This window comes from Nycticebus coucang, chromosome 3, assembly GCF_027406575.1.
Source record: "Nycticebus coucang isolate mNycCou1 chromosome 3, mNycCou1.pri, whole genome shotgun sequence".
NCBI classification, from domain to species: domain Eukaryota; kingdom Metazoa; phylum Chordata; class Mammalia; order Primates; family Lorisidae; genus Nycticebus; species Nycticebus coucang.
The window spans coordinates 131,906,889-131,923,690 of NC_069782.1; the positions used below are offsets into that span (position 1 = coordinate 131,906,889).

The following is a 16,802-nucleotide window of genomic DNA, read 5'->3' on the forward strand; positions in this document are numbered from 1 at the left end:
CATTAAAGGACAATAGAGAGCAGATTCCCTCCTTAATTAACATTTTTATTAAATAACCCATTTCAAATAATGGTTAAATTCTCTAAATTTATATCATTCTATTAACCATAATCTAATCTCATTAACCTTGAAATCCCAGTCTTAACTACCCAATTCTATACACCATGGTACTATCTACTAAACTAATTAAGTGACCTTCAAACTATTTCTCCTCCATACAAAATCTTTTTTTTTCTCATAGTTTTTGTTGAATCTCTCTTGATATCATTTCCTATGAACTTGGTTGCTGAAGGTCCCTGATCTGAGAACTTCCTTATCAAAATCAAATCATATATAAAAATTTCACTTATTCAAACTGGTTTATTTTATAGCCTTCCCCTACCAGCCCCATCCCTACCCCCTAACTGCCTAGTAGCTTGCTGGGTTTTTTTTTGTTTTTTTTTGGGGGGGCCTAAACATCCCATTAAGGGCTCTATTTATCTATCTATCTATCTATCTTATATATAGTAGGAACACAGAGCTCTCACTCCCTTACTCTCCACCGGACGGGAGTGATTGGGGTGGGGGACGGTCTGGAGAGAAAATGACAGGTGTTTCCTGTCTCTAGACTCTAGACTCCCCTGAAGCAGTGTCCCTGACTTTAATGCCACTGCACTGAATACTGATTCTAGATAACTCTAGTCTTCCATTTTTACATCCTTAAGGCTGGCTGGAGAAACAAGAGCCTCACTGTTAACTCTGGCTTTGCTTTTTCTTCCTTTCAACATGTTTGTCAAGTGATAAAAGATTACAGAGCTATGCTCCCACTTTCTTATGAGTACGTACAAAAAAATGTATTTCCTTTCTTTAGTCTCATCTTTACAGGCCCCAGTCTCAAGATGTTCTCAACTTTCTAAGCTTTTTTTTTTTTTTTTTTTTTGCACTTTGGCCAGGGCCTGGTTTGAACCCACCACCCTCGGCATATGGGGCCGGCGCCCTACCCACCTAGCCACAGGCACTGCCCTTTAAGCTGTGTTTTAAACCATCTTGAGAGGTTTCTGCTCAAGAAACCTGCTCAAGTGGTCTCTAGAAACACAAGAAAGCTACTATGTTCTCCTGGATCTCATCTTTGTCAAAATAGACTTTGCCTTAAAGGACAGAACCAAACCTCCACACTGATGCAAAAGATAAAACTAAGCAATGGACTCTCACAAAATAAGACGAATAGAATACTACCACACTTATCAATTATCTCAATAAATGTTAATGGCTTGAATTCCCCACTGAAGAGACACAGATTGGTTGACTGGATTAAAAAACACAAGCCATCCATTTGCTGTCTGCAAGAAACACACCTGGCTTCAAAAGACAAATTAAAGCTCCGAGTCAAGGGTTGGAAGACAATTTTTCAGGCAAATGGAATTCAGAAGAAAAGAGGAGTTGCAATCTTATTTTCAGATACATGTGGATTTAAAGCAACTAAAGTCAAAAAAGACAAAGATGGTCACTTTATATTGGTCAAGGGAAAAATACAACAAGAAGACATTTCAATTCTAAATATCTATGCACCCAATTTAAATGCTCCCAGATTCTTGAAACAGACCTTACTCGGTCTGAGCAATATGATATCTGATAATACCATAATAACAGGGGACCTTAACACTCCTCTTACAGAGCTGGACAGATCCTCTAAACAGAAATTAAACAAGGATATAAGAGACTTAAATGAGACCCTAGAACAATTGTGCTTGATAGACGCATATAGAACACTCCACCTCAAAGATAAAGAATATACATTCTTCTCATCACCCCATGGAACATTCTCCAAAATTGATCATATCCTGGGACACAAAACAAATATCAACAGATTCAAAAGAATTGAAATTTTACCTTGTATCTGCTCAGACCATAAGGCATTAAAGGTGGAACTCAACTCTAACAAAAATGCTTGACCCCACCCAAAGGCATGGAAACTAAACAATCTTCTGTTGAATAACAGATGGGTGAAGGAAGAAATAAAACAGGAAATCATTAACTTCCTTGAGCATAACAACAATGAAGACACAAGCTACCAAAACCTGTGGGATACTGCAAAAGCAGTTTTGAGAGGAAAATTCATCGCTTTAGATGCCTACATTCGAAAAACAGAAAGAGAGCACATCAACAATCTCACAAGAGATCTTATGGAATTAGAAAAAAGAAGAACAATCTAAGCCTAAACTCAGTAGAAGAAAAGAAATATCCAAAATCAAATCAGAGATCAATGAAATTGAAAACAAAAGAATCATTCAGAAAATTAATGAAACAAGGAGTTGGTTTTTTGAAAAAATAAATAAAATAGATAAACCATTGGCCAGACTAACGAGGAATAGAAAAGTAAAATCTCTAGTAACCTCAATCAGAAATGATAAAGGGGAAATAACAACTGATCCCACAGAGATACAAGAGATCATCTCTGAATACTACTAGAAACTCTATGCCCAGAAATTTGACAATGTGAAAGAAATGGATCAATATTTGGAATCACACCCTCTCCCTAGACTCAGCCAGGAAGAAATAGAGCTCCTGAACAGACCAATTTCAAGCACTGAGATCAAAGAAACAATAAAAAATCTTCCAACCAAAAAATGCCCTGGTCCAGATGGCTTCACTCCAGAATTCTATCAAACCTTCAAGGAAGAGCTTATTCCTGTACTGCAGAAATTATTCCAAAAAATTGAGGAAGAAGGAATCTTCCCCAACACATTCTATGAAGCAAACATCACCCTGATACCAAAACCAGGAAAAGACCCAAACACAAAGGAGAATTTCAGACCAATCTCACTCATGAACATAGACGCAAAAATTCTCAACAAAATCCTAGCCAATAGATTACAGCTTATCATCAAAAAAGTCATTCATCATGATCAAGTAGGCTTCATCCCAGGGATGCAAGGCTGGTTTAACATACGCAAGTCTATAAACGTTATCCACCATATTAACAGAGGCAAAAATAAAGATCACATGATCCTCTCAATAGATGCAGAAAAAGCATTTGATAAAATCCAGCATCCTTTTCTAATTAGAACACTGAAGAGTATAGGCATAGGTGGCACATTTCTAAAACCGATTGAAGCTATCTATGACAAATCCACAGCCAATATTTTACTGAATGGAATAAAACTGAAAGCTTTTCCTCTTAGAACTGGAATCAGACAAGGTTGTCCTCTGTCACCTTTACTATTCAACATAGTGCTGGAAGTTCTAGCCAATACAATTAGGCAAGACAAGGAAATAAAGGGAATCCAAATGGGAGCAGAGGAGGTCAAACTCTCCCTCTTTGCTGACGACATGATCTTATACTTAGAGAACCCCAAAGACTCAACCACAAGACTCCAAGAAGTCATCAAAAAATACAGTAATGTTTCAGGATATAAAATCAATGTCCACAAGTCAGTAGCCTTTGTGTACACCAATAACAGTCAAGATGAGAAGCTAATTAAGGACACAACTCCCTTCACCATAGTCTCAAAGAAAATGAAATACCTAGGAATATACCTAACGAAGGAGGTGAAGGACCTCTATAAAGAAAACTATGAAATCCTCAGAAAGGAAATAGCAGAGGATATTAACAAATGGAAGAATATACCATGCTCATGGATGGGAAGAATCAACATTGTTAAAATGTCTATACTTTCCAAAGCAATCTACCTATTCAATGCCATTCCTATCAAAATACCAACATCGTACTTTCAAGATTTGGAAAAAATGATTCTGCGTTTTGTATGGAACCGGAAAAAACCCCGTATAGCTAAGGCAGTTCTCTGTAACAAAAATAAAGCTGGGGGCATCAGCATACCAGATTTTAGTCTGTACTACAAAGCCATAGTGCTCAAGACAGCATGGTACTGGCACAAAAACAGAGACATAAATCCCAGCACTGTGGGAGGCTGAGGAGGGAGGATTGCTTGAGCTCAGGAGTTCGAGGCTTGTCTGAGCAAGAGTGAGACCCCGACTCATGGAAAAAAATGGAAAAACCCAGCCGGGCGCCGCGGCGAGCGCCTGTAATCCCAGCGGCTTCGGAGGCTGAGGCAGCAGGATGCCCACAGCTGGAGTCTGAGGTTGCAGTGAGCTACGATGCCATTGCCCTCTGCTCAGGGCATAGGGTAGAACTCTGTCTCGACAAAAAAAAAAAAAAACAAAAAACAGAGACATAGACACTTGGAATCGAATTGAAAACCAAGAAATGAAACTAACATTTTACAACCACCTAATCTTTGATAAACCAAACAAGAACACACCTTGGGGGAAAGACTCCCTATTCAATAAATGGTGTTGGGAGAACTGGATGTCTACATGTAAAAGACTGAAACTGGACCCACACCTTTCCCCACTCACAAAAATTGATTCAAGATGGATAAAGGACTTAAACTTAAGGCATGAAACAATAAAAATCCTCCAAGAAAGCATAGGAAAAACACTGGAAGATATTGGCCTGGGGAAAGACTTCATGAAGAAGACTGCCACGGCAATTGCAACAACAACAAAAATAAACAAATGGGACTTCATTAAACTGAAAAGCTTCTGTACAGCTAAGGAGACAATAACCAAAGCAAAGAGACAACCTACACAATGGGAAAGGATATTTGCATATTTTCAATCAGACAAAAGCTTGATAACTAGGATCTATAGAGAACTCAAATTAATCCACATGAAAAAAGCCAACAATCCCTTATATCAATGGGCAAGAGACATGAATAGAACTTTCTCTAAAGACGACAGACGAATGGCTAACAAACACATGAAAAAATGTTCATCATCTCTATATATTAGAGAAATGCAAATCAAAACAACCCTGAGATATCATCTAACCCCAGTGAGAATGGCCCACATCACAAAATCTCAAAACTGCAGATGCTGGCGTGGATGTGGAGAGAAGGGAACACTTTTACACTGCTGGTGGGACTGAAAACTAGTACAACCTTTCTGGAAGGAAGTATGGAGAAACCTCAAAGCACTCAAGCTAGACCTCCCATTTGATCCTGCAATCCCATTACTGGGCATCTACCCAGAAGGAAAGAAATCCTTTTATCATAAGGACACTTGTACTAGACTGTTTATTGCAGCTCAATTTACAATCGCCAAAATGTGGAAATAGCCTAAATGCCCACCAACCCAGGAATGGATTAACAAGCTGTGGTATATGTATACCATGGAATACTATTCAGCCATTAAAAAAATGGAGACTTTATATCCTTCGTATTAACCTGGATGGACGTGGAAGACATTATTCTTAGTAAAGCATCACAAGAATGCAGAAGCATGAATCCTATGTACTCAATTTTGATATGAGGACAATTAATGACAATTAAGGTTATGGGGGGGAGGAAAAGCAGAAAGAGGGACGGAGGGAGGGGGGGGGCCTTGGTTTGTCTCACACTTTATGGGGGCAAGACATGATTGCAAGAGGGACTTTACCTAACAATTGCAATCAGTGTAACCTGGCTTATTGTACCCTCAATGAATCTCCAACAATAAAAAAAAAAAACAAAAAACAAAGAACAAATTTAGTGTAAAAAAAAAAGGAAAAGAAAAGCCTATTTTTTCTACAAAAAAAAAAAGAAAAAACCCACATATAGTATAACTAGTATGTATATGGTTATTGATGGTCGTCACCTTGGGAGTACAGGTATGTAGCATCCGTAATATTAGACACAACACAGAACCACAATACAATTATCAAGAATCCTAGAGTTAGAAAGAATCAGAATAGTCTTCTATTCTGCCATCCTACCAAACGGGGAAAGCTTGTTGCACGTGTGGGATGGCTTATCTGTGGTTCTCTTGAAAGACGTCATGGTATCTGATTGGTCACTAAGTAGAAAAGAACCAAACTCTCCCATGCTCTCTCATCTTGGAATGGTTCATCTGCTAATCCAAGGCCATTTATTTCATAACTTTTTCTATCTAGATCAGCCCAACCAATAAGGCAGACCACCTTGGTGGGCTGCCATGTTGCCAGTGAGCAAGTCTTCCTGTAATCTCACCTGAACGCCCTCTCCTGTGAGAGCTGAGCAAGACTGGATCTGCCAAATCCGGTCACGGATGGTATGCAGGTTTAGTCCTTCTGCAATTTCAGAGGCAGGGGCTGCCGTGAGCAAATCCTGCTTATTAGCAAAGATGAGCACAGGCACGCAACTTAGCTTTTCTTCCTCCAGTAATTCAGCTAGTTCCTGGATCATTTTAAAAAAGAAGAGGGAGGGAAGGATGAAATCCATGATATTTAACCATACATTTCTAATTAGAAAAAAACTAACAGGCTCGGTGCCTGTGGCTCAAGTGGCTAAGGTGCCAGCCACATACACCTGAGATGGCAAGTTCAAATCCAACCTGGGCCTGCCAAACAACAATGATGGCTGCAACCAAAAAAAAGCCGGGCGTTGTGGCGTGTGCCTGTGGTCCCAGCTACTTGGGAGGCAGAGACAGGAGACTCACTTGAGCCCAGGAGTTGGAGGTTGCTGTGAGCTATGATGCCACAGCACTCTACCCAGGGTGACAGCTTGAGGCTCTGACTAAAAAAAAAAAGCTAACAGTTAAGCTGACCAACTACCAACTATCCAGTACTGTTTGCATATATATATGTCTATCTTGTACTATGTATATTCAATTTGATTAAAACTAAAAGGCTTTAGGCTGGGTGTGATGGCTCACACCAGATCGCTTGAAGCCAGGAGTTTGAGACCAGTTTGAGGTTGCTGTGAGCTATGATACCACAGCACTCTACTGAGGGCAACAAAGTGAGACTCTGTCTCAAAAAAAAGTAAAAGAAAAGAAAAAGAAAAAAAAATTAGCTGGCCACGTGGTAGGTGCCAACAGGTCCAACTACTCAGGAGGCTGAGGCAGGAGGATCACTTGAACCCAGGAGTTTGAGGCTGCTATGAGCTAGGCTGACACCATGACCCTTTAGTCTGTACAACAAAGTGAGACTACGTCTCCAAAAATTTAAAAAAAATTTTTTAATTAAAAGAATTAAATAAGGGCAGCGCCTGTGGCTCAAGGAGTAGGGCGCCGGTCCCATATGTCGGAAGTGGCAGGTTCAAACCCAGCCCCGGCCAAAAACCACAAAAAAAAAACAATTAAATAAACAAATAAATGAACTGATTAAAGGACCGCAACTAATTTCTTTATATAAAACTGGTAGTTTTGCCAATTTGCCAGATTGACTGTTTTGTTTGAAATATAAAGGTTCAACACCAAACATCTCCCTTACTCTCACGTATTTATAAGGTAGATTAATGAATACCCAGTTATGGCTCAGCACTTGTAGCTTAGCATCTAGGACGCCAGCCACATACACTGGAGCTGGTGGGTTCAAACCCAGCCCGGGCCTGCCAAACAACAATGACAACTACAACCAAAAAATAGCCAGGTGTTATGGCAGGTGCCTGTAGTCCCAGCTAATTGAGAGGCTGAGACTCCGAAGAAGTCTTTTTTATTTTTTTTGAGACAGAGCCTCAAGCTGTTGCCCTGGGTAGAGTGCCATGGCATTACGGCTCACAGCAACTTCCAACTCCTGGGCTCAAGCGATTCACCTGCCTCCGCCTCCAAGTAGCTGGGACTATAGGCGCTTGCCACAGTGCCTGGCTATTTTTTTAGTTGCAGCTGTCATTGTTGTTTGGCTGGCCCTGGCTAGATTCGAACCAGCCAGCTCAGGTGTATGTGGCTGGTGCCTTAGACGCTTGAGCCATAGGCGCTGAGCCTCCCAAGAAGTCTTGGGTAAGAATCACTTAAGCCCAAGGAGGTTGCTGTCAGTTGTGACGCCACAGCACTCTACAGGGCAACAGATAGTGAAATTCTGTCTCAAAAAGAAAAAAAAAGAATACTCAGTTATTTGGGAAATAGCTCAACAGAATAATAATTACTTTTTTATATTAGACCTTTGATATAAAAAAGAATTATTATTATTATTTTTCTTTTTTTTTAGAGACAGAGTCTTACTTTGCTGCCCTTGGTTGAGTGCTGTGGCATCACAGGTCACAGCAACCTCCAATTTTGGGGCATAGGCAATTCTCTTGCCTCAGCCTCCTGAGTAGCTGGGAATACAGGTGCCCGCGATAACACCCAGCTATTTTTTGTTGCAGTTTGGCTGGGGCCGGGTTCGAACCTGCCACCCTCGGTATGTGGGGCCAGTGCCCTATTCACTGCCCTATGAGCCACACGCACCGCCCATAAAAAAGAATTATTTACCTGACCTGTCTCTTCAAATCTTTTTCTGTCCGCACTGTCAATTACATATATCTGTAAAGAAACAGAAGGGGGTTACTTCCATAAGGCAGAGGTAGAGACAGGGCAACTTCTATGAAAGGGGAGGTGATCTCCCACCAGCAGACTTCTGATTAGCACACTTAACAGAAATTGGTCATTCTCACCTTATCTGTAGAAGCAAAACAAACTAATAAACTAGTTAATTAATTAATTAAATGGGGGAGGCACAGAAAATACCTCTAGCAAAGCTCCAAAGTCTAAGAATTCAGGAAAGCCAAGTGGGATAAAATAGGTAAATGTAATGGGCAATTGCTGTGTCACTAGACGTTCTTACTAGATCTCCTCTATTAATTTTTATTATAACTCTTTGATTTCATTATTTTCTTATCCTATACATAAATGTAAGCCCAAATAATCTAAGTTGCCCAAGTCACATCTAGTACTTGACAAAGTCAAAGTCCATGGGACAGTTAAGTCCACAGTTGCTCTCAACCATTCTGCTATACTACTTCTCAGATCACCAGACTGGATGGGATGGTGTTTTGAGGCATTTACAATCCTCTATTCCTTGATTATCATCGCTCTGAAAGTACCATCTGCAGGATGAACTACATGCTGCCTTCAGACACTGACATAGGAGACAGTGATCTCTTCCCATTTCTACCTTCTCAGGCTGCTCTGTTTAGAGCAGAAGTTCTCAACCTGTAGGTTGTGACCCACAGGAACTGTATTAAAGGGCCGTGGCATTAGGAAGGTTGACAACCACTGGTTTAGAGGTCAAGATCAAATTCTAGAAATAATAAGGGCACAAGCTTTGCTAGAAGCAAGAGAAGTATTGAAATTTTTCAAAAATTATAAGTTCCAAGCTTTCTCCCAAATCCCTGAATTTTAGTTATTGCATGAAAAACATACTATAGCAATAAGCGAAATAAGGTAAGACAAAAAAAAGAAAGAAAAAAATCACCTATAGTTACGGCACCCAGATTCACTATTTTATTTCCTGTGGAAAGAAAAAAATCACCTATAGTTATGGCACCCAGATCCACTACTTTATTTCCTGTGGAAAATTCCATTCTAATCTTCTTTCATATGAAAATTAAGGAAAATTACAGATATAATTTTATAATTAAATGATATATTGAATGTTTTCCCACTTGCTAATCTAAAATGTATCAATTTTTTGTTGTTGTTTTCTTTTAGAGACAGAGTCTTACTTTTTTTTTTTTTATTTTTGAACTTTTTTTTTTTTTTGCAGTTTTTGGCCGGGGCCAGGTTTGAATCCACCAACTCCGCTATATGAGGCCAGCACTCTATTCCTTTGAGCCATAGGCGCCACCCAACGGAGTCTTACTTTATCCATCTTGGTAGAGTGCCATGGCGTCACAGCTCACAGCAACCTCCAACTCCTTGGCTTAGGCAATTCTCTTGCCTCAGCCTCCCGAGTAGCTGGAACTATAGGTGCCTGCCACAATGCCCAGCTATTTTTGTTGCAGTTTGGCCGGGGCTGGGTTCAAACCCGCCACCCTTGGTATATGGGGCTGCTGCCCTACCCATTGAGCCACAGGCGCTGCCCTAAAATGTATCAATTTTTCAAACTTTGAAGAATTTAAAATTGTTATTAAACTAATAGTATAATGGAAATGTTCTCTTTTAAAAGAGCATAATTAACTAAAAAGAAAAACAAAAACCAATCTTCAACTCTCACCATTTATATGCCTTAAATTACATAAGTTACAGGCATTTCTGTACACAAGTCAAATTTTGTACTATAAAGAAAATCCTTTTTTTTTTTTTTTTTTGAGACAGAGTCTCACTTGGTCACCCTTGGTAGAGTGCTGTGGTGTCTTAGCTCATAGCAACCTCAAACTCCTGGGTTCAAGTGATCCTCTTGCCTCAGCCTCCCAAGTAACTGGGACTACAGGCGCTTACCACAACACCTGGCTATTTTTTTTTTAAGAGACAAGGTCTCACTCTGGCTCAGGCTGGTCTCAAACCTGTGAGCTCAGGCAATCCACCCATCTTGGCCTCCCAAGTGCTGGGATTACAGCCGTGAGCCACCGTGCCTGGCCTAGAAAATCCACTCTTTTGAAAAAAAAAAAAAAATAACACAATTAAAATTCCCCTCTCATTTAGAGTCACTAGTGCTAAACACTATACCAGGAACCAAGTTCAGCCTTTTTTCTGAAGAATATTCTAGATTTTACTAGGAGAATCATAGGAGGAGAAAGGCTGAGTAGGTTTGGTTTCAGTATTTTTTGTGGCCTTATTATTATTTTTGTTGTTAATATTTACTCTGACTCAATGTCAGTAAATGCATTCATGGATTCAATACACAACAGATATTCAAAATTCAGCGATGACTATCAGATGTCACTATGCAGAACATGGTGGTAGCTCAGTTTTCTACCAGCAAGATGACATTTTGAAAGTAGCATGCACAGGGTGGCGCCTGTGGCTCAAGGAGTAGGGCGCCGGTCCCATATGCCAGAGGTGGCAGGTTCAAACCTAGCCCCGGCCAAAAACCACACACACAAAAAAATAATAAAAATAAATAAATAAAATGTCTTTAAAAAAAAAAAAAAAGAAAGTAGCATGCACAGTAGAAACATAGATATAGAGAGAATTAACACAATGGAGAGTGAATCTCCGTATAAAAGACCTAATTCAAACTATGTGGAAGTTTACAGTAGACTAGGATAATCCCAACTCATGCAATCGTCCAAAGAAGATGGGAGAGAAGGGTCAGGTGATGGCTGGGAGTGTATTGGGCTGGGGGTGCTGCCTGGAGGCTGTGTGTGGGTCACTGGGCAAGATAAGAATTAGGAAGCAGGAAAGAGCTGTGCTGGGAAGGAAAGGCTAGGAACGAAGGTGAGAGTAGGGAAAAGGAGGCTGACAAGGCTAAGAATGGGATTGACGACAGAGTTAAGAAATTGATGTTTTGGGTGGCACCTGTGGCTCAAGGAGTAGGGTGCCGGTCCCATATGCCAGAGGTGGTAGGTTCAAACCCAGCCCTGGCCAAAAACCAAAAAAAAAAAAAAGAAATTGATGTTTGATATGATGAAAAATAGACAGGTGGGAGAGGATGATGAGAGATGGTGAGACGGTTTTAGCAGTAGACAAGAAAGACAACCAAGTACCAGAGAACCCAGAGGCTGAAGGTCAATGAAAAGAAAGCTTTAATTTTTACAAATAATTATTTGCTATTTATTGCTTTGACATGAAATTTCACAGGACACATTGCCCATTGTGAGATTCAAAAGGATTTTCCTAAACTATATTCCTAAACTATTAGGAAGACACAAATTCTTCCTATCATTTAGCATTTTTCTCAATTAGCTTTCGTAAAATTTGAAAATTACTATATAATAATTCTAGGCGTTTAAGTCTATAAAAGAACTGCCCCTTTTATTTCTCAAAAAAAAAAAAAAAAGGCCAAGTGAAAAAGTCCTAGGTACAAACTAGGCTCTGGTATCTTTCTGCAACAGTCCCCGGTATACTCTTGTCCTGGGTGTCCCCTCCCCAGCCCTTCCAGTTTCTCCATGTAGTATCCATTTCCTCCTGGACAAGAGATGAAAGATAGCCGCCTTCTTCTTCTTCTTTTTTAATTGTGTAGCTATTAGTTAATCAAGTTACGCAAAAAAATTTTTTTTTAATTTAAAATCCCCAAACTAATCCTCAATCAAAAAATATACTGTCTTTGGCCAGAAAGTATCAGGGAAGGTTAGACATTTATTCTGCATTAAAATGATATGAATTTTCAAAAATATATTATAAAACACACTTGAGAGTAAGGCTGTAATCCAGAACACTCAGCATGATGCTTCAGGCAAACCCAATTCACTCTTTTTTGGCAAGTGCTTTGAAATTCTTACTTGGTTATGGGAAGACCTAGAGAAAAAGGTTTTCTTCCTGATGGAAGTCCAGCCAGCTCTGGCTCGCCCAGCGCGGGTAAGGAGGGCTCTTTGTTTCTTCTCTTGCCTCTGCTCCTCCTCCCTCCTGCTGCCACCTTTTGGCCATTTTATTCTCATAAGTATTTCTCCCCCAGATGTAGACAGCAACAAGAAGAGATGATGCTAAAAAGCGTGGCTTTTTATTGATAGCTTGAGCAAAAGTATAGGAGGGAGATGGAACTGACAAATGAGGTGTCTGGGTAACTGGTGGTTTTCAGTTAGGCACGCTCTTTCACGCCTCTGCATAATGGTGCGTGGTGTTGTGGACAAGATACAATGGACTGGTTATTTTGAGATTTCTCTCACTTGATGTCCTGCACTTTAGACGTGGAAATGACAACAAACTTACTTTGTTTAAATTATTTTAAGTTTAAAAGAAAGCTAATAATAAGAGAGTAAATGGAGTTGAGTGCTTATACGAATATACCTTGAAAAAAACTTCATGTATATATATATATATATATATATGTATATATATATATATATATATTTTTTTTTTTTTTGTAGAGACAGGGTCCCACTTTATCACCCTGGGTAGAGTGCCATGGCATTACAGCTCACAGCAAACTCCAACTCCTGGGCTTAGGCGATTCTCTTGCCTCGGCCTCCCGAGTAGCTAGAACTACAGGTGCCTACCAGAATGCCCGGCCATTTTTTTGTTGCAATTTGGCCGGGGCCGGGTTTGAACCCTCCACCCTTGGTATATGGGGCCAGCACCCTACCCACTGAGACACAGGCACTGACCAAAACTTCATGTATTTTTATTTATCAAAAGGCTGTTATTATTTCTGAGCCTAACGATAAATAGAAGACAGAGACAGCCTATTCTCTCCCTTCTATCATATTTCAAGTTTTATCCCTTAGTCACTTCCTTTAAGTTAATAAAACTAAAGTCAGATGTTCTGAGTGTCATCTTCCCTGAGAATAACTCTAGAACTTTGAGGAGTTGCCCTGATTCTTTCTTTTTTTTTTAGAGACAGAGTCTCACTTTGTTACCCTTGGTAGAGTGCTGTGGCGTCACAGCTCACAGCAACAATCTAACTCCTAGGCTTAGGCAATTCTCTTGCCTCAGCCTCCGGAGTAGCTGGGACTACAGGCACCTGCCACAACGCCCAGCTATTATTTTTTGCAGTTTGGCCGGGGCCAGGTTCAAACCCGCCACCCTCAGTATATGGGGCTGGTGCCTTTTTTTCTCACTATGTTGTCCTGGGTAGAGTGCTGTGGCATCACAGCCTCACAGCAACCTCAAACTCTTGGGCTTAAGCGATTCTCTTGCCTCAGCTTCCCAAGTAGCTGGGACTACAGATGCCTGCCACAATGCCTGGGTATTTTTTTGGTTGTAGTTGTCACTGTTGTTTAGCTGGCCCAGACTGGGTTGGAACCCTTCACCCTCAGTGTATGTGGCTGGCACCGTAACCACTGTGCTATGGCTGAGGCATGCAATGACTCTTTCAAACCATGAGAAAAACCATTTAATACTCTAAAGCTTTTTCGGTAGGGTAGGGTAGATGAACTTTTTCTGTAAGGAGTAATACATATTTTAGGTTCTATGGCCCACACAATCTCTTTTTTTTTTGAGACAGAGTCTCACTTGGTCACCCTTGGTAGAATGTGGAGTCTTAGCTCACAGCAACCTCAAACTCTTGGGTTCAAGTGATCCTGTTGCCTCAGCCTCCCAAGTAGCTGGGACTACAGGTGCCCACCACAACGTCCAGCTATTTTTTAGAGACAGTATCTCGCTCTGACTCAGGTTGGTCTCTAACCTGTGAGCTCAGGCAATCCACCCGCCTCAGCCTTCCAAGTGCTGGGATTATAGGTGTGAGCCAATGCTCTTTGCCAGTCTCACAACTATTGAACTCTTCTGTTGTATGGGAAAAAAGTAACCACAGAACATTCATAAACAAATGTACATGGCTGTGTTCCAACAGAAATTTTTTTTTTTTAGAGACAGGGAGTCTCACTTTGTTGCCCTTGGTAGAGTGCTGTGGCATCATAGCTCACAGCAACCTCCAGCTCTTGGGCTTAGGTGATTCTCTTGCCTCAGCCTCTCAAGTAGCTGGGACTACAGGCACCCAGAACAATGTTCAGCTATTTTTTTTGTTGCAGTTTGGTGGGGGCTGGGTTTGAACCTGCCACCCTCAGTATATGGGGCCGGTGTCCTACTCACTGAGCCACAGGAGCCACCCATCCAACAGAAATTTTTATGGATGCTGAAATTTGATTTTCATATAATTTTTACATATCATGAGATATTATTCTTCTTTTGCTTGTTTTAAACCACTTAAGAATGCAAAAACCGGGCAGTGCCTGTGGCTCAAAGGAATAGGACACCGGCTCCATATGCCAGAGGTGGCGGGTTCAAACCCAGCCCCGGCCAAAAACTGCAAAGAAAAAAAAAAAAAAGAAATGCAAAAACCATTCTTAGCTCATAGGCTATACAAATACAGGAAGCAGGCTGGATGAATTTGTTGACTCCTTATGGCACTCTAGAGATAATTGTAAAGATTTAAACAGGTAACAAAATGTGTCAAGCTCCAATCCTACTCTCCTAGGTCACATGGACTTGGTCTAATGTAGTAAGTCTTTTTCAATCAACAGTGGAAGACTATTAAACACAGATGGACACATACAATCCACCAACCACTGCCACTCCAAGCCGTGACAAAACTGGCAGATAGGAGAAGTTAAGCCTACAAGGCTTTAGAATCTAACCTTGGGGACTCAGCTGCTCCCCCAAACTTGTTTGGTCTCAAACGACACTAGAAAAGTATAGAAAGTTGACTCTGAATCCAAAATATTATCTTGCACTAGCGCCTAATACAACTAGAGAAAGATTCTCAAGAGTTGCTTTGAACTGATTGTACATTAATTCCTGGGTACTCTAAGCTAATGAGAATGTGGAATCCAGGGTTATTTCAACTATCTTGCAGTTTAATCTCAAGGTATTAAGAGCTTGCAATTTATTTATTTATTTATAGACAGAGTCTCACTTTGTTACCCTCAGTAGAGTGCCATGTTGTCACAGCTCACAGCAACCTCAAACTCTTGAGTTTAGCGATTCTCTTGTCTCAGCCTCCCAAGTAGCTGGGACTGCAGGCGTCTGCCACAACGCCCAGTGATTTTTTTGAGATGAGGTCTCTCTCTGCCTCAGGCTAGTCTCGAATCCATGAACTCAGGCAATCCACCTGCCTCAGCCTCCCAGACTGCTAGGATTACGGGTGTGAGCCACGACGCCTGGCCTAGAATTTGTAATTTAAAATTACCTTAACTTGGGTGGCGTGTGAGGCTCAAAGGAGGAGGGTGCCGGCCCCATATGCTGGAGGTGGCGGGTTCAAACCCAGCCTTGGCCAAAAAAAAACTGCAAAAAAAAAAATAATAAATAATAAAAATACTAAAATTACCCTAACTGGCTTGGTGCCCATAGTTCAGTGGTTAGGGCACCAGCCACATACACTGGGGCTGGCGGGTTTGAGCCAAGCCTGGGCCAGCTAAACAACAATGACAACTGCAACAAAAAATTAGCCAGGCTTTGTGGTGGTTGCCTGTAGTCCCAGCTACTTGGGAGGCTGAGGCAAGAGAATCGCTTAAGCCCAAGAGTTTGAGGTTGCTGTGAGCTGTCACTCTACCAGGGTGACATAGTGAGACTCTGTCTCAAAATAAATAAATAAATAAAATTACTCTAACCGGCTCAGTACCTGTAGCTCAGTGGTTAAGGGCACCGGCCACATACACTGAGGCAGGCAGGTTTGAACCCGGCCTGGGACTGCTAGACAACAATGACAACTGCAACAACAACAACAACAACAAAATAGGCGGGCATTGTGGTTGGTGCCTATAGTCCCAGCTACTTTGGATGCTGAGGCAAGAGAATTGCTAAGCCCAAGAGTTTAAGGTTGCTGTGAGCTATGAAGCCACAGCACTCTACCAAGGGTGACAAAGTGAGACCCTGTCTCAAAAAAAGAAATAAAATAAAATAAAATAGGCTCGGCGCCTGTGGCTCAAGTGACTAAGGCACCAGCCACATACACTGGAGCTGGCGGGTTCAAATCCAGCCTGGCCCGCCAAACAACGGCTGCAACCAAAAAATAGCCGGGGGTTGTGGCAGGGCAGAAGAATCGCTTGAGGCCAGGAGTTGGAGGTTGCTGTGAGCTGTGATGCCACCGCACTCTACCTAGGGCAACAGTTTGAAGGTCTGTAAAAAATAAAATAAAATAAAATAACCCTAACCTATAGAACAGAAAATTTCTGAGACTTATAGAATCTCACAATCATTGATGTCCTTATATACTTCTTTTCCATGGTTCTTTCTTTTTTCTTTTTTTGTAGAGACAGAGTCTCACTTTACTGCCCTCGGTAGAGTGCCGTGGCATCACACGGCTCACAGCAACCTCCAGCTCTTGGGCTTATGTGATTCTCTTGCCCCAGCCTCCCGAGCAGCTGGGACTACAGGTGCCCGCCACAACGCCTGGCTATTTTTTTGTTGCAGTTTGGCTGGGGCCGGGTTTGAACCCACCACCCTCGGTATATGGGGCTGGTGCCCTACTCACTGAGCCACAGGTACTGCCCCGGTTATTTCTTTCTAAGCACCTTAATCTAACAGATGAGGAGATAGAAATATTATTTCTCTCA

The 16,802-nt window shown here is 41.2% G+C and overlaps 2 protein-coding genes across 5 annotated transcripts in view; one reads left to right on the top strand and one right to left on the bottom strand.

The window, feature by feature from the left end:
• Nucleotides 1–16,802, top strand: part of MFSD13A (major facilitator superfamily domain containing 13A) — a 294,129-nt gene that overhangs the window by 237,001 nt on the left and 40,326 nt on the right. The window lies entirely within an intron of this gene.
• Nucleotides 1–16,802, bottom strand: part of ARL3 (ADP ribosylation factor like GTPase 3) — a 46,349-nt gene that overhangs the window by 7,352 nt on the left and 22,195 nt on the right. For all 4 annotated transcript variants that reach the window (XM_053583107.1, XM_053583105.1, XM_053583104.1 and 1 more), the window contains exons 4-5: nucleotides 8,206–8,256; nucleotides 6,006–6,191 (exon numbers count right to left, since the gene is read on the bottom strand). In XM_053583107.1, the coding sequence (XP_053439082.1) occupies nucleotides 6,006–6,191; nucleotides 8,206–8,256 (237 nt within the window). The remainder of the gene's footprint in view (nucleotides 1–6,005; nucleotides 6,192–8,205; nucleotides 8,257–16,802) is intronic.